At 44.4% G+C, this 23,675-nt stretch overlaps 1 protein-coding gene across 2 annotated transcripts in view; it reads right to left on the bottom strand.

The window, feature by feature from the left end:
- The window catches only part of RASSF5 (Ras association domain family member 5), a 97,240-nt gene extending 73,917 nt beyond the window's left edge, over positions 1–23,323 (bottom strand). The window contains exon 1 of one of the 2 annotated variants that reach the window (XM_060277129.2): positions 22,648–23,323. In XM_060277129.2, the coding sequence (XP_060133112.1) occupies positions 22,648–23,308 (661 nt within the window). In that variant the 5' untranslated portion in view covers positions 23,309–23,323. Of the gene's footprint in view, positions 1–22,196; positions 22,218–22,647 lie in introns of those variants that run through there. The other variant, XM_088674354.1, reaches the window with a different exon arrangement.
- Between the last annotated feature and the right edge of the window lie 352 nt (positions 23,324–23,675).

Below are 23,675 nucleotides of genomic sequence, written 5' to 3'. Positions count from 1 at the left end.
AGGGTTATTTTAACACATCACCAGTATGTATACGAGATGCAAAGCAGCACACATCAGACAGCAACAAGACAGTAAATAAATGTTTTTACTCCAACACACAGAAATTCATTCCCGTCCTTACATGATCACACACCAGGGGTATTGCTAAGTACTTAAAGCAATCAAAATATGCATGGCATGACATAAGTTTGCATGTGCTGAGTTATCATGTCTCTGAGGTGCAAATTAAGACAGCAGGTAGTGAGAGGTCTCATTGGCATTAAGCTGTGCTACATGCTCAATAGTCTTATAAGCAAAGGGGGGGATCAAATATTGGGCGGAAGCAGTAGGACATCTGAGCCCTAGTGCATTAGAATTTGAGATTCCTTGGTTGCCCCATCACACACCATTTTTGTGCCACATTAGCATCAACAACACAAAATGATAATTTTAGTCCATCCTCTTTATTTTCTCTCCTGACATCTACAATGTATGTAAGATACATAAACAGTCCAAACCCAATATTTATGCCAGCTATAATTCTGCCTGCCATTGCAAAGCTTAATGTCCCTATATTCCACTGTGTTTTTCCATCTAGCAAGGAATTAAGATTAGAGATGAGCAAAACCTTCTCTATAAGTCCCACATCACCAGAAATAACCCTGCATGTTCATGATACGTTCCCATAAAACCAGATATGCAATTTCCCTGAAACTTGGGTCCCTGCCCCTAAGTGGTTAGTTTGTACTCTTTGGTTTCTGCAGGGGGGCACTTGCCCCCTCAAATCCTAAATGTACTTAATTTTTTAATGTAAACAGACACACACAAATCCAGCTAGTCAACAATAGGTTTAGAGTGATCTATGAGAGGTTTAAGGAACCTACTGAGAGTAGCTGCCAGACTTTAACTCTTTGCTATTTTCTGGAGGAAAATCTTCCTGGTCCAGCAGGCAACTCAGATGAATGCTACCTGTTCAGATCTAATGATGCTGTGGAAATGTTATAAGATCTGGATACCCTAGAAACACAGTGATAATATAAAGAATTGCAGCACCTTTTTATGATCAGTTGAGGAGCTTGCAGGTACTGCTGGACCCGAACCTGTTTTTTGAGGGGTAAGTAGGGGTGGGGGTGGCCGAGACTAGAAACCAAAAGTAACCCAGCAGAATAGAAACCAAAAGTGATGACAAAGTTTGGGGAAATCAGTAAAAAAGAACTTTTCTTGGGAAACAAAGAATTAGTGCTACTGTTTTCATTGGTTGAAGGGTGAGAGAATGGCACATGGGATGTCAATATAAGGTTTCCACAGAAAGAAAGGCAAGAAACAGGGCTGTTTCTATTTGTTTAGTTATAGATACCTCCAGCAACTTCAAAAAGCAGAAGACAGCTAGTGAGCCCCAGACATAAACAGAAGATACTGCTTCATCAGAAATCACGGAAGTAGCAAAAGAGACAAAAAATATTCAGGTACAGGTACAGGCATGGGCAAGGCATGAGGATACCCCAAGAAAAAATACTGAGGCAGCTACCGGTACTGTACAAACTGAATGACAGGAAAAGCTGGATATAAAGAACCAGGCGTACCAACTTCTAGGGGTCGAGGCCCCCAAAGTATTTTTTAAGAGGGCTGAGCCCCCGCAATATTCAGGGGGTGTTAGGTTCTGCCCCCTGGCATCACACACACATCAGGGCATTGTGTAGTGTTGTGCGGCATTGCACAGCATCACGCATGGGCCCCCTCAATCTCCTTAAGATGGTGCCTCTGTAAGGAACTACATACCAAATGCAAATCCTTTACAGTCATACCTCGGGTTATAGCTGCTTCAGTTGTGTATCTTCAGGTTGTGCTCCGCGCCGAACCCGGAAGTTCCGGAACGGGTTACTTCCAGGTTTTGACACACGCATGCACAGAAGCGCTAAATTGCACTTTGTGCATGTGCAGAAGCACCGAATTGCGACCCGCGCGTGCACTGACACACAGACACGGGTTGCGAAGGTGCCTCCTGCACGGATCCGTTCACAACCCGAGGGTCCACTGCATTAGATGCATTATAATTTGAGTTGATTGCACAATGCTGGACCTCTACAGAAAGTTATTACTTCAAGCATGAACATGCACACTTTTCTAAATATTTTCCTTGGTTAACATACTCTTCTGTTTTGAAAGGGCCTGCATGCCATCACTGTATTTTATTTCCGCACAAGTATTGTCTCGCAACTCAAACAAAGGCTTGCCATTTCCCTCTCCAAGCATTTCCATAAAAAGCAATAATTCATTATTGCAGAGAAATGCAACTTGTGACAATGCAACCCATGTGTTTAATTAAGTCTGAGAAGCTATTAAGAATGATAACTCAATTGGAGGGGGAAAGTGGTATGCCATGGAATTAAAACACTTGTTGTTGTTGTTGTTTAGTCGTTTAGTCGTGTCCGACTCTTCGTGACCCCATGGACCATAGCACGCCAGGCACTCCTGTCTTGCACTGCCTCCCGCAGTTTGGTCAAACTCATGTTCGTAGCTTCGAGAACACTGTCCAACCATCTTGTCCTCTGTCGTCCCCTTCTCCTAGTGCCCTCAATCTTTCCCAACATCAGGGTCTTTTCCCAACATCAGGGTCTTAATTAAAACACTAAGTCTGGTTTAAAAAGTCAGTGTTGCAATTGTCACATTATGGCTCCACACTTAATGAATACAGTCGTACCTCGGGTTACGAACACCTCGGGTTACGAACAACTCGGGTTACAAACTGCGCAAACCCAGAAGTATTTTCAGCCGCACGAACGTTCTGCGTGTGCGCAAAGCGTGAAAATAGCGCTTTGCGCATGCGCAAAATGGCGGTTCAGCTTACGAACTTTTCAGGTTACGAACTGCGACCCGGAACGGATCGTGTTCGTAACCTGAGGTACTACTGTAGGGCAGTGTTTCTCAACCAGTGTGCCTCCAGATGTTTTGGGACTACAACTCCCATCATCCCTAGCTAGCAAGACCAGTGGTCAGGAATGATGGGAGTTGTAGTCCCAAAACATCTGGAGGCACACTGGTTGAGAAACACTGCTGTAGGGCACTTTTATAGTGCCTTTCTCCTTTACTCCATTTAGTCTCTAGCTAGCAAGTACATTCTTAGTACTGGTCTTAGTGCTTGTCAGTCTTCTGTTCATATGTGCAAAACCTTCCCTTATATATTCTAGTGCTAAAATACATGCTAACTAAGCTTGAACCAAAATTCAAGAATCTGGGCTTTATTGTTCTCCAGTGCAAACAACCAGGTCAAAATATGCATGCTTACTCTGAAACCCTAACATTTTCATTACTGTGTCAGTGATCCATTTTTGCAGCCATTTGGCATTTCTTCGGGGGAGGGGGTTAAGAGCAACACTCCTGTAGTCACTATCGCCTCCTGAATGGGCATAATCACTTCAGTGACTTGCTGAGAAAGCTAATTTTAGAAACTCAGTCTATGCTTTAGAATGAAGCCACATGACGTTGCTCACAAAGAGCCACTGGAAGCGAGACACAACGTTGTACACAGATATTCAAGTGTTGTTTCTTTTTTTAAAAAAAACCAATAATTTTTTCCGCAATGCAACTTCAATAGAGTAAGTTGCATTCCCAGTTAAAACTAGGGAACTAAATATCCCATGGCCTTTTCATACTGTCTGTGGGAACCTTGATCTTCAATATACTACAATGTAAATACCCCATGCAACAAGGAAACATTTTAGCACAACCAGGAGAGCTCCCAGTTTCTTAAAGTAGCAACACCTGAGTCTATTTTCATATTTGCAAGTGGCAGCAACGCCTTTATGCACCCCATACATGAAAATCTGTTCTTGAAGGTCTGGTGTCTACATAGAAATTCTGTATTATAAATCATTAAAACTCAGTGAGCTGGAACACACCCAACAGGAATATTGACTAAACCAACTTTTATTAAGATACAGCATACATAGCTCTGTTGAGATAATGGCATTTGTAGAACCAAAACCAAAATGAAGTAAGTACATAAAAACTACTAGACAGAAGCACCTATTCCAATAAAGGTTTCTCCCTGGCTTGTAAAAAAGAAGGCTGCAAAAAGCAATTATTTGGGCTTGAAATATATATATAATTGCTGTAAAATGGCAGACATCATCACACCATGTTTCTAGGAAGGACAAATGATGAAACCCACCTAAAAGCTTGCTGATCTCCTCTTTGTCAATTTTAACAAATGATGTGCTTTAATATGTTGAATTCAACCACAAGGTCCAAAAATAATTAAATCCCCACACTTACTTGAGACCCTAAAATCAGAATTAGTTGGTGAAAATTCGGATAGCTTTATACTAGACTGCACAGCAGGATACCACTTGAGTACAGCTGTCCCACTGGCCTCAGTTAGGCTATCCATGTTTGATTGATTTTATTAAATCCATAACTCCATCTCATATTCAGAGGCAAAAAAATGAAGGGAAATGATTGTTGAATAATTGTTGGCCTGTTTGAAAGACTAAGGCAGTTCCCATTTCATGCTGTCAGTTGCTAAACCTCGTTTCTGTGAAGGTCATGGGATATCCATAATGATGAAAATTATGGGCAGGCTTCTACCTAGATACATCACTTATGCAGTCTTACACTGAAGAAAGAAAGAAATTGGGGCAGCAAGGAATCAATACGAACTCTGTAGAGTAAAGCGACGTAATTTTAACATATTTAGAGTTTTATATAACCCTTCTACCTATCCTTTAGAAAGGATCTAAAGTTAGTCTTTTCCCCGTCTCGGAGATTCTGAGTAACTTGAAAGGTCACAGATGAACAAGGGTAGGCTCATTTAGAAGCAAACATGCCAACCTCACCCTAAAGAACTGGTTCGGCTTCATTTTACAGGTCATTTCCCTATATAAAATACTTAGAAAACTAAGGTTCATATGGTTTTTTCAATGTACAGGCTACTGAAGGGGGGGAAATCGTATCTACTCAGTGTTTGATGTTCAAAATAACAGAATCCAGGAGGATGCCATTAGCATGAGCAGTAAAACAGAGCACAGAAATATGTCTAATATATTTCCCTTGACTTTGAATGTTTTTCAGCCTCTTGTACTCTTTAGCAGTGAGTTCTAAATGGCAATTGGAACACCAGAAAAACATTTGCTTACAGCATTAAAGTCCATATACAAAATGCCTTGGTAACTCCATTTGCCCAAGTATGATCTGAAAAACACAACATAGGTAAAAGGACCAAAATTACGGTATGCTTTGAAAATTATTAAGGGGCATATTATTACATTTAGAAGTCTAGCATTTGAAACCAAATTATTATCAAAGCAAAAGTGCAGTCATTTACTGATGTACTACATTACTGAGGCACCCCTGGTATGAGCTGTAACAAAAAAAAAGTTCCCATTACTGAAGGTTTTTGTTATACCCATAATGACTGGACTGCCCAATTGCATCAACATTTCGGCACTAACACCTGATCTCTAAGGTGCTGCTGGAAGGAATTTTTTTATTTTGTTTCGACCTAAAGCTAAAGTACACATTACTGGTAGCCACTACCCCATATCTTGTGGTTTGTTATTAGAATCGGTGCAGAAGTTTGTTGGAATGATTTCAACCTACCTTTAGGCAGCAAGGCCTCTCTGCTGGGCCTCTTGAGTTGAAGGTGGAGACCCTCGGACCATGATTTTGACTTAGGGAAATGCCTGAAGATCTTGCGGATTCTCTTTGTTACTAATCCAAAGCAAGCTGCAGCCTCTGCTTTCCCTTCTGTCATTCTTCTAACATAAGATCAATAGCCTCCTCTGGCAAACGCAACCCAGGCAGGCAGGCAGTGCTTGAATGCGGAATGCTATTGGAAGCAGCAAATGCATGTTCACCGGAACTTAAGGTTGCAAAATGAAGAGTGTTAATTTTCAGCTCCTGCCCTTCACTTTTTTGTATAGCATTTTTTTAAAAATAACAAAAACGTGCACACCACAGTCCACAAACTTCCATGACTGCTCCTGTAATGCATGGAAAACTTTCTATTTCTGGGGCTTTTTGCCTGATAAGATAAAGCAACCTAACGGAAGAGGCTACAGTAATGAGAGAGAACAGGAACCATCCCTTTCTCTGGAAAGCTTCTTTCAAATATTCTCAGCCCGCTGGCTCCTATTTTCTGTCAGCATTTTAGTTTAATCTCAATATTATTTTAGAGTACAATAAAAACCAGTAACCTTAATATGCCAAGTAACATATTTCTTCATCTCCAAGGTATTAGTAAGTTTAAAACAGGTGATTAGCTACAAATACAAGGCCAGCTGTTCTGTGACAATAAATATATATCTTAGCACTGTTCTAGAACTAGCTACATGGCATGATATTCCCCCTTTGTTTTTTTAGTGGATTCCTCAGAAGTAAGCACTACTGAGTCTAATTAAGTGTACTTAGCTGGAGTGGGGAGCCTCAGACAAAAGGGACAAATGCAGCCCTGCAGGCTTCTCTGAAAACTCTCCCCAGGTGACACCCCATATTGGCCCTGCTGTGCCCCCAAGTGTTTTTCCTTGGTTGGAATGAGTCCTTGAACTCCAGTAATGCCTCATGCATGCCTAGATGGAGGATGCAGAGCCGTGTGTGAATGCATTTAAAAATTAGTTTTCTGTACAAAGAGGCAACATTTCCATTCATTGCTCCACCCACTTTTGCCTCTAGTCTCACCCACCATGGGCATGTGGCCCTTGGAACGTTGCCCAGAAGGGAATGTGGCCCTCAGCCTCAAATTATGTTCCCTACTAGTTGTCCACAAGTTGTCAGAAGTAGCCTAAAAGTTGTCAGGAGTAGCTATGAAGAGCAAAACTGTCAAAATATTGGTGAGCATTGCTGTAATCGGTATGGACATGTCTCGTAGCATACTCAGGTCTACTGATTGATGGACAGCAGGCCTACCCATTGAGTAGCAATGAAAGGTCAGGCCAGTAATACAAGTTTCTCAGGTGACAGATCTACCTAGACCTCACTTCAATTCAGCCATCAGATCTACCAGACTTGGTAGACCTGTTCCTTGATGCTAGTTACATTTGACTGGCTTATTTGCTCCCCACCCCCATCAGAAAAACACCTGCAGACATCCATGAAATATATTTAGAATACAATCCTATGCACTAACTCAGTCCCATTAAGTTTAGTGGTGCTTACTGAAGGATTGCAGCCTTAGAATCCTAACTACTACTCTTCTGTAGGACAAAAGGCTTAACCTCTTGTGTCTTACGTCTTACAAAAGGTTCACTCTCCAGACAATCACAACCACCCCAACCCTTAGGGCAGGCATCCCCAAACTCAGCCCTCCAGATGTTTTGGGACTACAACTCCCATCATCCTTAGCTAACAGGACCAGTGGTCAGGGATGATGGGAATTGTAGTCCCAAAGCATCTGGAGGGCCAGGTTTGGCCATGCCTACCCTAGGGGGACATTTAACCCTCTCAGGCCTAGATAAGAATATCCAATCTCTACTGAACAGCTTGGTCAGAAAATATTAAGCCATCAAGGACCAATTTATATAATGGCTATGAAGTGATAAGGTTACCGTATCTCAATTAAATTCCATTGCCTTTTGAAAGTCAAAACAACAATTTGCAATACCTTGATTATGTAAAATTGAATATAAATATACCAATATTTTCTTTTTGTTTCAATGCTCACATTCATTATGGCCTTGTTTTCAAACAAGCAATAGACCGAATGGAAGATCTCTGTGCATTTAAAAATTTGGCTTCTTAAAAACTGAACAATGTTTTTTTTCTTGAACAAACTACAAAAAGGCAGGAACAAAACAAAGCCCTATTTGCCTATAAACATTAACTGGAAGTTTGTTATTAGTATTTAGCCATGTACTTGAACTTGACACCAATTGTAACAGGAAACAATAAGCCTGGAAAATATTTGCAAGATAAGAATGCCCATATTATATTAAGAGTGCTGCAGGTGTGCATAATTTTAGCAGGGAACCTACTAGGGAAAAGTAAGTATTGTAGCCCCCTTCAATCCAAGTGTATCAACTGGGTGCTACAATGCAAAAGACACCCTCCCTCCAGGTTGTCACAAGAAGGACCTCAGCAGCATGAAGGACAACCAGGACCACCTCATCCAAGAAACTTGGCATATGGACAGGTCTGCATGGAACAAGCCTTCAGGGATCCAGGTCCCAAGTTGTGCATAAAAGGGTAAGATGACAACAATTAGATACATAATTGGCTCCTTAAACCAAGGTTACAGTTGCCAAATCAGAATGTCTGGTTGCCATTTTTAGGAAAGTTTTATTTTTCAAATGATGGACTGACTGCGATTATCAGTTAAACATCTGGCTAGCTCAAATGACAACCCTGAGCTAGGTTAAGAACTTAGAGAACTTAAAGAAAAGTCACTTTATTCATGGTGTACATTGGCCTATTCCTATCTTTTTATATTAATAGGCCATTCATAACCCAGGAATATTCTTCACAACTGTGAGCAGGGCAGTGGGGTGGAGAGAGTGAAGACAAGAGTGGCTGAGGAAAGAGCCAGCCAGATGAGTGGGGTATAAATAATAAATTATTATTATTATTATTATTATTATTATTATTATTATTATTATTAGCTACAACAATTAACTATAACACTGTCCATTGCTCCTGCTCAGGCTGCACAGAAAAAGCATTTTGGTTCCTGAAATTCATTCTGATTGTGCACATAAAAGATAACTGATAGAATTCTATAGGATGTGGTATTAGTGTGTGAAAACAGTCAAGATCCAATGATCCCCAGGCATGCACCTCCAGATGGTGGAAATGTCAGGCACCATCCTGGCACCCAGGCATCTTCACCTGGCCGCAATTGGCTAATTTCAAACACTGCCAATGCATTAGGACAGAGTGGCTAACCTGTGTCTAAAACATCTGGAGGGTCACAGATTGGCTGCTCCTACATAGGTCATGAATGCCTGAGCCAAAGACTGCACATACAGTGGTACCTCAGGTTAAGAACTTAATTCGTTCTGGAGGTCCGTTCTTAACCTGAAACTATTCTTAACCTGAGGTACCACTTTAGCTAATGGGGCCTCCCATTGCTGCCACACAGCCACCACGTGATTTCTGTTCTCATCCTGATGCAAAGTTCTTAACCCGAAGTACTATTTCTGGGTTAGCGGAGTCTGTAACCTGAAGTGTCTGTAACTTGAGGTACCACTGTATACATTTCCCTGGGAACTGGAACCATTTGTGATCAGGATGTCAACTCTTATAGGCTTCCTTTGGTCGGGTGTCTATGCCTAGCAGATGGGTGTCAGTTGGTGAGTAAGGGGAAGCCACATTACTTTGAGGTTGGGGCCAGTGGCACAGTCGCATTTACCCCTTCATATACACAAAGCGAGCTTGTGTTCTGGACATACTTTTGGCCATACTTTGTGTCAACCATGAAACCACATTTTCCACTCTCCTCAGAGTAGAGCTGTACACAGTCCTGACTGGCTACACCTCTCCCTTCCTCAGAGCAGCACTGATTGACTGGCTCCTATGTCACTCATGAACAGAGGCGGAGCTAGCTGCTCTGGCCCCTGGAGCGGCGCACATGCCTGCGGGGGTGGGGCTAGCCGTCCCCGGGGGTGGGGCTAGCTGCCCATGGGGATGCCGTCCATGCGGTGCGCGTCCCCGGGGGGGCGCTGCAATGTCACCCCCCAAGGGATGATACCCGGGGCAGACCACACCCACCATACCCCCCTTCCTCCGCCACTGCTCATGAAGCCACTGCCTCCATTCTCAGAACAGTTTTTAGAAATGTAAAAAGCCCACAAACCTTAAAAAACCAAGCAGATTAGCATACCATAAATGAAGATAGCAGATATCCCATCTGAAACAATGTGGGGAGGAGACCTTGGTGTGTGTGTGTGTGTGTGTGTGTGTGTGTGTGTGTGTGTTACTAAGACAGGAAGAGTCAAAAGCAGCCACAGCAGGTGAAAAAAATAAATCTTACCACTCCTGTTTGAAGGAGCAATGGCAGAACAGAAATTCTCTAATAGCTATTATTTCCTGCAAAGTACTGTCAAAAGAATGCCCACACCTACTAAAGGTATGAGCTGCCTAAAACAAACACTTACAAAGGACAAAGGGGTTATTAAAAATTTACACAGTTCCATGAATCATAGGGAAGTGTGACAAGAATTGCAGGGCTTGCTTTTAAGGGCAGGCAAGAGACAAGGACAGCAACTGATGCAAGGAAGCAACAGCCACAGCTACCTCTTAAGCCTTGTAGCGAAGCAACTTCCCAAATATCCTTTTAAAAAAGCACCTAATTGGACTAAGCAGGTTGTTGTTGTTTGTAAAAGAGCCTGCTCAGTGGAGAAGGAATGTGGCATCATGGTTAGAACGTCAGACTAGGAACTGGGAAGAGAGGACTTGAATCCTCCCTCAGCCATGAAGCTCAGTCGGTATCCTTGGGCCAGTCGCTGTCTTTCAAGCCTAACCAACCTCACAAGAACTAGTACTGGTGTGGTCCTCTTCGTTTGCAAGCCATCTTACTTCAGTGATTTCAAGTTTGGAGGTGTCGGCACCTTCCTTTTCAGCAGCTGCCTGCTGCCACAAAAACCCTCAGCTCCTCTCTTCTCTGGATTCTGGCTGCTTCGCAGCTCCAGACTCTCACAGGCTTGTCTAAAGGCTTTACAGATTCTCTTCTTTTTTAGTCCATTGGCAAATCTCTTCAGTTTCCCAAAGGTTGCCCAACTGACCTTTCAAACAGCAGGAGCCTGCGCCTTTTCTGACTAGAACGTCCACTGAAGGACTTGTAACATCCTGACCAATTGGATCTTACTGCCAACTCTCATAACTGAAATCTCACAACTTACACAGTCAGCCACAGTGTCGGTTTAGCTGCAGCTTCTTGGCAACCTCCCAACTTAGCTCCCACCCAATGTCCCTCTCTGGTTTCAGTTAAGGGATAAAACACACTTTTCACTCTTCACACAGTCAACTACGAACAATCCAAAGAGTGTTTGCAACAGAACACACTTATTACATTAGAATTTCTCCTCATAGATGCTGTTATGCAAATTAAAATAAATATACAGTGCTCCAGCAGGGGCTAGATTTCAGGTTGTGTAATTGTTGGGAAGAGCATGATTTGCATGCTAAAAACCTCAAGCTCAGGTTCAACCTCAAGAAGAGCCCATGTGGCACAATGGTTTTGAGCCATGGACTGGGACTGGGGAGATGTAGGTTCAAATCCCTCCTCACCCACAAGATGACCTTGGGAAAGTCACCATTTCTCAGCATGACCTACCTTACAGGATTATTGTGAGGATAAAATGAGGTGGGGTGGGGGTGGAGGAACTATCTGTGCCCCTTTGAGCTCCTTAGAGGAAATGTAGGCTATAAATGTAGTAAATGCAAAAATCCTGAAATCCTGGAGAGCCTCTACAAGCCTGTGCAGAGCAGGGACTGTAGGCAATACTGAACTAGATGGACCAATGGTCGAAGGCAGCATCTTATGCTCCAAACACAATTTCGAGGCAGCATAGTTGGGTAATACCTAACCAGAAAGCAAACTCACTTGCCAAAGGTGCAGGTGTAACCAGTGCCTGATTCCAATGAAGCATCCCACATATTATAATATTATTATGAAAGTAAGTTCTAGGCAGTATACATTCCATGACTCTCCCCTATCAATAATGGCACACAGATAGGACCGTTTAGATATCTATGAGGGAAAGCATCTGACACTAAAGTTTTGTTTCTGTCACTTAGAATTATGGCTCCACCACCAGATCTGACTGAGATTCCAGTGGCACATCAAGTTGTGTTACCAGCTGCTTTGGGGATAGATTGCAAGCAACATGCCACAGACACTCAAGTGGAGCAATCAGCATTTTATGGTCTCTCAAAATGCAATGGTCACACTTGGCTGGCCAGCCACCTGGGTCTGCGGGGGGGGGGGCGCAAATCACTGCATGCACTAACCAGGAAAGCAGAAGAGGAGAAATGGGGGTGTGGTGGGGGGCTAGACATGCTTTATTTTAAAAAGGAAAGGCTAATAAAATTGTAATTGCAAGCAGTTCAATTCTGGAAGTATTCTTTCAAGAGAAATAACCATCATTCTTTCTCCTTTAGAGCCTGGGCAACTGAGCGTGTTATTCAGTAGGCCATAGTGAACAGTTTTCAACTGCAGAGGTGTAGCAGTGATACACATACTTCTACTCAGCAGCAGAAGACCCTAGAATAATAATAAGAGTGTATATATGGAGCAGCCGCAACAACTCAATTAACATTAACATGCCCAACACCTCAATTGGTTTTCAGGAGCAGGGCTGGGGAAAAGGTGCTCAACTCCAAGACCCTCAGAAGATTCCAGGCTTCTCAAAATGGAGGCCTCCTATTAAATAAGGACATTCTTAGAATATGCTGAGACACTGTAAATTGCTCAGGTGGAAACTTAAATTGCCCTGCCAACCCTGTGTAGAACCATAATTACACAACCACTTTCACAGCAAAGCTGAAGTGGTCCAGTTTGCATTACAAGTAACTCACAACTTGTCCATTTAACTTGTGCCCATTCAGCTTTACACACTTGGAAATTTTAAAAAATAAAAAGGGGTCCAGCAAAAGCCTTTGGCAATCCCACTCACTATTGAATCCAATGTGTTTTGACTCTATGAGGCCCTAGCATCAAGTTGAGAGTTGCCTGCACAACACTTGCTGAATAAATTGACAATTTAACATTTGCCAGATCTGTTTCAGCTTCCTTTCCATGCATGTCCTGGCTTAATAAAAAAAAACCCACCACAAATATATCTCTCTTTTCCCAGGTAGTAGTCCCACCCTGGGCCCTTCCCACCTTATCCTAAGGCTTACCCTGTGGACCCTCAGTTCCTTATACCAGCTGTGACAAGGGATTTTTCCCTTCCCCTCAGAAGAAAAGCAGAATGGATGTGTCCTGGACATCATCATCAATATTGTCATTTATTTCTATAGTACTTAACATAACCTAAAGAGTATACAGTGGTACCTCGGGTGACGAACTTAATTAGTTCCAGAGGTCCGTTCTTAACCCAAAACTGTTCTTAACCTGAGATGCACTTATGCTAATGGGGCCTCCCGCTGCCCAGCATGCAATTTCCGTTCTCATCCTGGGGCAAAGTTCGCAACCCGGAGCAACTACTTCTGGGTTAGCGGAGTTCGTAACCCAAAGCGTTTGTAACCCGAGGTACCACTGTACAGATTAATAATGAACAAATTCATGCCTGGTGATTCACATTTAAATATCAGTGAAGCACAAAAAGGAGCTCATTTTTATTTATTTTTATGTGCATATTCCTCATACAGGACTCAGCAACTGGTTTTGTGGGGAAAGCCCCTTCTCACACCACAACAGGTGCAAGAGGATGCAGATTCAAGTGAATAGGAGTTTGCATGCTAGCCCAGTTTAACACCTTGCCTGCCAGGACCTACTGCCTTCTGCAGCAAACAAGCCTCAGATGCACCTCTCTGAACTGGTCAGGATTTGAACTAAACATTGACAAGATAAGCAGCCAGCCTCAAAAGCAGTATCTGAAGGTGTTGTTGAAATAGGCTTGTTCCCCCAAAGCCTACAGAAAGCAGAAAGTCAAAAGGAAGCCATGCATTTGCACTTTTGACACGAGTGCTCTCTGATCAGTACACACCCAGGTTTAATTGTAGCACAAAAAGCAAAAGAGGAATCTGCCCAACATCATTCTTTTGGAAAGGGAGTGTCTGCTGAATGAAGAATGGCGTCAAGAAGGGATTTTTTGTTATGATGTGCAGATTTGAAGAGAACCGCTTTAGTTCCCATTTTTTTAAAACAACAACCCAAAAACCATCAAGCAAAAAACCCCTTTTGGAGTCAGCACTTGCTGCTGCTTTTCTTCTGTTAAAAAGACAGCACAATCTAACAATTTAGAGAATTACTTAGAAAAATTAGTTAAGATGTTTGGCACTAAATCATCCCCGGATTCAGATACAGACTTTCATCAGTACTGTACAGTGGTAAAGGTAAAGGTAAAGGGACCCCTGACCATTAGGTCCAGTTGTGACCAACTCTGGGGTTACGTGCTCATCTCGCATTATTGGCTGAGGGAGCCAGCGTACAGCTTCCAGGTCATGTGGCCAGCATGACAAAGCCGCTTCTGGCGAACCAGAGCAGCACACGGAAACGCCGTTTACCTTCCCACCAGAGTGGTACCTATTTATCTACGTGCATTTTGACGTGCTTTCAAACTGCTAGGTGGGCAGGAGCTGGGACCGAGCAACGGGAGCTCACCCCGTCACAGGGATTCGAACCGCCGACCTTCTGATCAGCAAGCCCTAGGCTCTGTGGTTTAACCCACAGCGCCACCTGTGTCCAGTGCCCAGTAGTACAGTGGTACAGTGTACACTGTGTACAGTGGTACCTCGGTTTAAGTACACAGTTGGTTCCGGAAGTCTGTACTTAACCTGAAGCGAACTTTCCCATTGAAAGTAATGAAAAGTGGATTAATCCGTTCCAGACTGGTCCACGGAGTACTTAAACTGAAAGTACTCAAACCAAAGCGTACTTAAACCGAGGTATGACTGTACTTATATATCCAGGATATGGAATTTGTCTATGTAAATATGTTTCTGCATGCAATTGATAAGAAAAAGCAATTATTGACAACACATATTCACTCTGCTGCAGATACACTGCTCACTATAAAGAGACTATAAATGTATATTTGTATATACATAACTCCAAAACTCATCTGGGATTCCGACAGACTTTTGCAGCAGGTTTATAAGACAGTTGTTTTCTTTTTCAGCAGTTGCAATTTCTTGTTAAGGGTGAAACCTGGTGATCATTTACCATGGTTAATGGTTAAGGGGAACTCATGAAAGAAAGGAAGAAAGGATCTGGGACTATTCAGTTCCATGGGAGAGGGAGACAACCATACCTCCAAGGAGAAGGAATTCCACAGCCAGGGTAGCCCCACAGAGGAGACTCTGTCCTTGAAAGGAGAGAAGAACATCCTCGGCATAATTCAGGGACTGAATTGGCAGGTATGGAGAAAGATGCTCCTGGAGATTTGGTGTTGTATGGATCCACATTGCCACTCTGCTCAGAACTCTCACAGCCACATTCTGAACCAGCTGCCGCTGCTGGACTATCTCTCTTCAAGGGGTAGCCCCAAGAGTCTAAACCAGGCATCCCCAAACTTTGGCCCTCCAGATGTTTTGGACTACAATTCCCATCTTCCCTGACCATTGGTCCTGTTAGCTAGGGATCATGGGAGTTGTAGGCCAAAACATCTGGAGGGCCGCAGTTTGGGGGTGCCTGGTCTAAACAGTAGGTGGATTACTGTGGCCAGGGGATCCAAGTCCAGAAAGTGTCAGAGCTGGAAAGATGGGATGGAATTCATGCTATTGTGAACATTCCATGTTCAATGAAATTTCAATGAAAAAAAACTGACCAACTGTGACATATTGTTGCAACAAAATCGCAGAGCTGTGCATAATGTTGCAGCATTAATATGATGCAGCAGGACCATATGGTGCCGGCCGCCTCTTCCAATCGCCCTTCATTTTCAAATGGCTCTGAAAGAACAGATTTGAGCTGCAGTCACTCTTCTGCGTCTGTGTACATCGCAGAGAGAAATACTAAAATGGAGATTGAAATTGGAGGGAAAGCCAAAATGTGAAATCAGGATGGCAGTGAAGAGGGGTCAGCACGCGAACACTTGGCTACAGGAGCAGGAAAGCTCTCCTGCTATGCAGGGAATCAAACTGCAACACTGTCAGGCTGGAAGAAGAGATGCTCTGAGGTTTGTGCCAGCTCTACCCCTTGCCAAAATGTTGGACTGCAAAGCTTATTAAGCAGCAACATCCAAGCTGGCAGGCTGCCTCAGTGAATTAAAAAAAAAACATAGCTATACATCTTCCTAGTGGGCAACAGTGAAAGTCTGATTGCATGTTTTGCTGGAATCCTAAATTCAGACATGACCGTCACTGAGTCTCTGGTCAAGAGTGAATGAAATGCTCAGGTCCACTTACAGAGGGTGGGTGGGTGGGTGTTTTCTTGCCTATGGCTTCCAAGAGACGCATCAACTCCCTTTATACCCAGAGATAGCCACAATAGCTTGCAATGCAGGGTAAACCTGTCTGCTTAAGCTTGGGATACAAGCTGAAAGCGGGAAAGCATTTTGACAGATCTTTTTTCCATCAAATCCATCTCAGCAGTGAATAAAATGGTAAGCCCATATAGCCATCACAGGAGCACTGAAATGGCTCATTTAGATGTAATGCTAAATTGGAGATTTGTGCTGCACTTGAGCAGAGTCACCAACAGGTTGGGCACAGGGGGTACACATGTACTTGCCCCTAACCCAACAGGGCTCCTGTTCTCTTAGCTTTTGTTTTTTTTAAAAATACGTCAGACACGGATAGCTCAGCTGGTTAGTGCATGGTGCTGAGAACGACAAGGTTGCAGGTTCGATCCCCATATGGCACAGCTGCATATTTGGGTTGGACTAGATGATCCTCAGAGGACCTTCCAATTCTATGATTCTGTGCATGTCATGATCCCAGTGAACTGATTAAAGCTTGCAACCCCACAGAGAGAGAAGCACTTAAGGCAAATTAATGGGATTATGTTTCTAACATACTCGTTTCTCCACTCACACACAGATCACGGTCTAGTTCATACTAAGCTAAAGATAAGACAAACCATAGCTAAGTATGATAATTTCCTGGATAATTCACAGGAAAGATATGTGGCTGCTTCTCTCCACACTCAGTGCTGCTCCAGCAGTGCTACCAAGCCACAGTTTGGCTGTTCTGCATTATCACCAAACCCAGCCCTGTGGTTTGTCTGCTCCATACCAACCATAAATGGTAAGTCAAGAACAACAGTCTAAGCACAAGTCTAAGCCAAACCATGCTGCCACATTCATGCTTAGCCATGGCATAGAGTATTAAGTGCAAACCAAGCCTATAAACCAGCAGTTACTCTTCAACAAATAGTTCTTCTAGTGGCTGTGATTAGGTGCATGAAAATACAATTCAAGGCACCGCAGTGTTAGAAAGGCAGACATGCCTAAGGAATTTTAGAAAAAACAGGAAACAGAAACATATCCTACTGTATAAATCTATGACATACTAACAATTTAAACACCACACCCAGTTCTGGGCATGAAGATGACGCTGAAAAGATGGGTTTAGTCTTGCCTAATATGGCAAGAAGGTATACTCTTAATTTCTAGGAGCCACCCTTAACTCTAAAAACACTTCTAATAAAGCAGACGCCCCCAAGAAGATTATAGTTATGTCCAGAAAGCAGAGAAAGTTGGATTAATTAGATTAATCCTCATGGGGAAAATGTTATTTAGCAACTGCGGAGATAACCTTTCAAATGTTAGCAAATGTTGGATCAAACCAAAAGAAGTATTAAAGACTATGCTTGCTGAAAATAATGGTTCAATTATAATCCATTTAAGACTACATTAGCAACAATAAAAATGACTGTGCTGGATCTGGAAGATCAAGCAGGAAACACACAAACACATTGTCAAATGCAGGAATGTAGCTTAGTCCAAGACAATTATGATACCGTATGCACAGTTGAATCTTGTATTGAGATGTGATCAATTTAAATTTAGCACTAGCAACAAGAGTACAAGATCATAGTCACTACAAACAAGGCAGTCCCCGCCCACTAAAAGTGGCAACACAAAAGGAAAATGGATTGAGAGGGAGGAGGAAGAAAAGAGAAACCACTGCTACAAGTTCTTCTACTGTGTCTCCCCTTTTTTAAGACACCGTCTTATAACTTTTTCTCCTCAAAAAAACACAAGGTGGCTTACTTTCGGTGGGATGTCGGTTTTTATTATTATTACCAGTACAGTTTTTACGGCTCAGGGCGCTGGCTCGGGGCGCTGCTGGGCTCTCTTGAGTGTTCGGCGCTGCAGCAGCCACCGGTTCCGGGTGGCGGGGCAGCAGGCGTCCTTAGCTGGGCCAGATGGAGGCCGCTGGCTCAGGCGTTCCACCTAAGCCAGCAAGGCGGGAGCGCAATCAGCTATTAAGCGGAGCTCTTGGAGCACCGCTTCACAGCTGATCGTGCTCCTGCAGTGCTGGCCGCATGGAGTGACTCTGTGAGTGGAGGTGCCTTTGGGGGTTGGTTTCCGCGGCGCGGAAGTATGGCTTATTTTCGGGGTATGTCTTACATTTCTCAAATGCTTAAAAACCCAGCCATGGCTTACTTTATGACTACGTATTAAAAAGGGGGAAACAGGTAATAGCCAGCTGCAGTGGAAAAGTTCGAGGAGGAGAAACTGACAAAGGTTTCTGTTCTCTCAACTGTGCCAGTGGAGTAGCCCTGTATCCCTTCTCTTCTCTCCTCTGCTGCACTGAGATGTAATGGCTGCTAGGTGCAGATTAACGATTAGGAGACCAGGAGCTGAGAGCTCCTAGTTCAAATCCCAAGTCAGTTTATGGGACAGATTTAGGCACACTCTCAGCTGAAAACCACTAGCAATGTGCTGACCACACACACAAACATGCTTAACGCAAGGAAAATTATGCCCTCTCCGATAGGTGTGTTGAAAGTCTTACTTAGAAGAGGAATTCAAAATACTTCATACATGGGCAAATCCACTGCCCTGCTGTTTTGCTGTGGGCAAAACAGGAGTGGGGGTGTGGACACAAGTTTTTCTTCTTTTCCCTCCCATCAACAATTATTATTTATTTGATTTATATCCTGCACTTCCTTCCAAAAGAAGTCAGGAGAGGAAGCTAACCACACCAGCCCCAGGGTTGGTGGAGAGTTGCCCCATTTCTGCAGGGATGCTAGGGAAATGGTGCCTATCCCACCCCCTACACACCCCGTAAATATGCTAAAGTTATTATTACAATTATGACAATCAGAACTTCTGGCGGGGTAAACAAATGAATGCATCTTATATATCCTTTTAAAAAAACAACAACAACAACAACACAGGAAAATCTTGTTAGACTCACCTGTACCACATACCCAAACGAAAAACTTCTAATTTGTTAAAACTTGGAACATAAAAGACTTTAATCTGACCTATCTATCTCGGCTGATTGCTTTTCCGGGAGAGGGTTATCTTTTAGGACACTCTTAATGGGTGTCATTTAGGATTAATGAAAGCCAGCCAACATCCACAGATGAAAACAAAAACAAAAAACCATCCTTCCTGAATAATTCATCTTTCTAAATAAAATAAAAAAAGTATTCCAAGTGGGCCTGAAAGAACAAAGGGAGGGAAAGATGACAGATTTCCCCAGGGAGGGGACTCCATCAGGGAGATGCCACTGCAGGAAAGGCCCCGCCTTCCATAGACAAAAGGTCTCCCACGTCTGCTCTTGTGGCTCAGCTCCTGGGAACTGAAATGCCTGAAATGGATAAGCATTGCCAGTGCTTTTTATTCAACTTTTCATACACACTGGAAAAAATAAATGAACCCAAACGCAAATGCACACAAACAGAATTGCAGCATGAACACAACTACTACGTAAGTACAGTCAGCCAGACAATATACAACACTCCATTAGCCATTCAAGAATGCAACACGACCGTTTCACTTTTACGCACTATTCACACTACAACCTCCTGTATGTGTACTCAGAAGAAAGTATCATTAAATGCAAAAGGACTTGTGTACAGAATTGCAGCCTTCATTTTCAACTACTTGGTGGAGTAGAGTCAGTAGCTACCTCTAAGACAAGTGACAATTCAGCACTAAAACAGGAAATGTGTATTAGCCATAGAAGAGGTCTCAGCCAGGAGCAGCACTGCTCACAGGAAAATGTTCACATGCTCATCCAGCCATCATAACAAATAATGAATGGCTTATAAAATGTGCAGAGGCCGCTGTCGCAATACTGGGTGCTTTAGGGTTATTTGCAAGTGAAACAGAACACGTCTGAATAAACCTATTTCAAATCACTAGATGCCCCATCCAATTAAAAATGTATTTCAGATAACTCTAGGACAGGCAAGGGAAGCAGTTGTGAAGCAACCTAGGCATCTCTTATGCTGCTCCAGTCTTCGCATACATGAGCCTGTTTATTCATAGGAGCCAACTCCCAGGGGCTGAGGTCCCTTTGGCTTCCCCAGTAAAATATTTGAAGAGCCCCCACAAAGTTAATGGGCATTGCCATTCAAAGTGTGTGTAGGTGCCATGTCATGTGATTGATTGTGGGGGGGGGGCTTACCTGGTGCCCCTGATATTTTTTTCCAAGTTGGTACCCCTGGTTCTAGGCATCTTGAAGGGGTTTACTTGGGTCCTGCCTGCTGGCCCTGCTTCTGACCTCCTCACGTGCAAGTGCAGTGTTTGCCTGGAGCCCGCCCCACCCCCCACCCTGAAAAAAAATCATCATTTTTCAGAGCCCTGGATCACATGACCCTCTGTGCATTCAGGTGTAGACATGTATAAACGATACACATGAACATATGGAGGTTGGAGATGGGGTCAGGAGGCACAAGCCCAATCATATTCAAATCATATACTGTACCCGCAAATTCAGGATGTGCCATTGTAGTTGATTGTCACATCTTACACAACACACTTCCCTGAAAGATTGGACTTTTGTGGTAAGGGAAGTGACAAGAAAATGCATTAGAAAGTGTATGGTAACATTTGCTTGGATGCAACATCATTTACACTGCCCCCTCCCCAAAAAACAAATTAGAGTTAATGCTTGTGAAATAACCCATGTCTGACGCACACGTATCAGACATTGGTTATTTCACAAGCATTAACTCTTGTTATTTTATGAAAGGTTATAAAAATAACCTTGTTATTTTATGAAAGAGCCAATAATACATTTTCAAATAAAATAAATCAGGACAAATGCTCAACAAGCAGGTGATCTGAAGATCCCCCAATGAGGTTACAGGGGGATTAAAAAATAAAAATTAGACCCTGTTCTGTCTATCCTGGCATTTGCCTGTCTGATTTGCAGTACTAGCTATGAATGCACAGGCCTTTTAATTTGTTCACATTTGACAAATTCAATGTTGGACAGTGTTTCATACTTGTACCAGCTGACAAGTACCGTAATGGTATTTTGTACCTGGCAGCATGTAACAGCTATTTAGTACTTAACTGTCTTTGTTACCATGTAACTGGCTGCACTAGATAGCTTTTAAGATTTCGCATGTAATTCCTGCCAAAACAATCAACAGACTCCAAGTTTCAAAGATTCCGGTTTTGAAATCAAATTCCACATTTGAATTAAAAACAGAGTTGCCATGTAAAACTTCCAGTGGCAAAATTTAATGGCACAAAAGTCATAACTCTACAAAGGAGAGACAACATCAAAAAGCACAGCAGTTCTAACCGAATCATATACAAGTCATGCACAGAAAACCCAACTACATTATCATCAAGTGATTTACTGATAGGCTCCTATGGAAAAGGCTGGCAACAGCGTGGTAAACAGCAGCAATGGAATAAGTTTGTAAATGATCACACAAGTCAGAGAGCAAGGAAGGGAACCACTTGAAGGTTTAAGAGGTGGAACAGTGAAGTAAAATGGAAAACACTAAAGTAATTTCTCCTCCCTAACAAATAAGCACCATGCAAGGGAACACAGCTGACATTCATCTGAACAGCTAGTAACCTATCTAAAGTATGTACATCAAATGATCAGATTGATCCCGTTGGTGTGTTTACATAGGAATTTCCCAACAGGAGACTGAATGGTGAACACGAAGTTGAAAAGATTAAGCATTTTAGATGAACAACGCAGATGATAAGAGGGCTTGCAAAACACATCTGCACCAACTTATTAATTGATTGATGTGCTGCAGTTTCAGAACGGAATACTCAAAGGATGTGTAAGCCAATTCGTTAATTAGGATCAAAGAGGGTTGGAATTCTCAAAGCCGGAGCTCAAATAGAAGGCAGCAAATAGTCCAACATACCTCATGAAATTTTTAAAAGGGCTCTAGCACTCAGGTCTTGAACATAAATCAGTGCCTGCGCCAGACTTCCAATAAAGCTGCGCTCTCTCCTCCAGGACTTCTAAGTGCAGTGCTTTGATAGGAATGCAGATCGGATCCAACAAGATTACAACGTTTATTATCTACCTTGGGACAATACATTATCGATGTTTTTTTTTTTTTTAAGGCGCGAATATCTCCAGTGTCCTACAAAAGGAGTCTCCTTGGCCGGCCATGGTGGAGGCGGGGAATAGCTACCGCTGGTTTGCGCTATGTACGCAGAGAATCAGCGGTCACTCACCTGCAAAAGAGGCGACCCCGGGTGACGGGGTGGGACGGTGGAGAGGAGGCTGGAGAATCCCTCTGGTTTTAAAGAGGCAGTAACAATTCAGGAGGGATTAGGGGAGGATCGACTGTGCACAAATCAGAACAGGCTGGGCCAGCAGAGGTGATCTGCTTGCACGCCACGAAGGGTGGGACCCCTGCAAAGGTGGGGCAAGGAGAAGCTACCCTGGGACGGGGGGGGGGGTGCCGTCGTTTTAGGATGGCTAGAGGATCAGCTACCTGCACTGCCTCTTATCATATACAAGGGGGATATTAGGGGTCATCTTCAGGTCAGGAGGGAGCAGAGTCCCACCAGCGAGCCATTCCCTCGCCTCCGCCGGCTTGTCTAAAGCGTGGGGCTGCCCTGTCTACAGAGAGAGGGAGGGGAGGGGAGGGAGCCCTTCGACGTGAAAAGCAGAGCCACTTACTCGCGCAGCGCAGCGCCCGCTGCTGCACGGCCTCCCCGCACAGGTCGCACCAGCCCCTCCAGAGCGCGACGGCTTCGAAGCGGTGCCCTTCGCCCTTCTCCTCCCGCACGCGGGGGTCCCGCGGCTGCTCGAAGATGGTGCGCACGTCGGGCAGCAGCCGCGGCGCCGCGGACCTCAGGCGCAGCCGGTGGTGGTGCTGCGGGTGCGGGTGGTGCGGGAGCCCCGAGCGGGCGGGCTTGGCCGCCGTGCCCGGAGACGCCAGAGCCTCGCGGGGTGTGACCGGAGCCCCCAGCGCCAGCCCGTAGTCCGCCGGGGCGAGCGGGACGCCGTCGAGGAACTTGTCGGTCCTGGGCTGCGCCTCGGGGCCAGCAGCTCTTCCAAGGTGGTCGCGCTCTGTCGCAGCCTTCCTGTCGAGGGGCTCGTCGTCGCCCGGCCCGCCGCCCTCGCCCCACTGCGCCATGCTGCCCCCCTGGGCGTGGGGCTGCTGCTGCGCGGGCTCCGGCGGGTGCCTGCGCCGGGGCTGCGGCAGCGGCTTCAGGTCATTGGCAGCGGAGCGCTTGAGAATCTTCTTCCTCTCGTTGGCGCTGAGGAAGCGCTGCTGCTCCTTCTCCAGCAGCAGCGGGTAAGGGTACTGCCCGATGGCCGGGGAAGCCATGGCCATGGCGAGCAGGCTGGCGGCCCAAGCAGCTCCGACCTGCCGGAGGGTGGCCGGCAGCGCAGGCGCTCTTAAGAGGGACCTGCAGAGGCGGCGGAGAGGGTGGAGCGAGCGGCAGGCAGAGGGCGGGCGGCCTGTCTCCAGCCGCGGTTCTCGGCTGGGCTCCTCCGGCTGCGCTCCCTGCACACGCCCCTTGCGCCGCCGCGCAGTCCGGCGCTTACCTCGAAATCCCCGCCAGCTGCGTGGGAAGGAGAGCGGATCATTCACAGCTAGAGCCCGCGGGAAGGGAAAGAAGAGAGCTGGCCGCCTGAGAAAAAGGCTCGCCCAGGTTTTTTTTTTTTAAAAAAAAAAAAACCCTAGAAGAGCAAGGAAC

Source organism: Zootoca vivipara, chromosome 7, assembly GCF_965207765.1.
Source record: "Zootoca vivipara chromosome 7, rZooViv2.hap1.1, whole genome shotgun sequence".
Lineage (NCBI taxonomy): Eukaryota > Metazoa > Chordata > Lepidosauria > Squamata > Lacertidae > Zootoca > Zootoca vivipara.
This window is presented reverse-complemented; position numbering and strand designations above follow the sequence as displayed.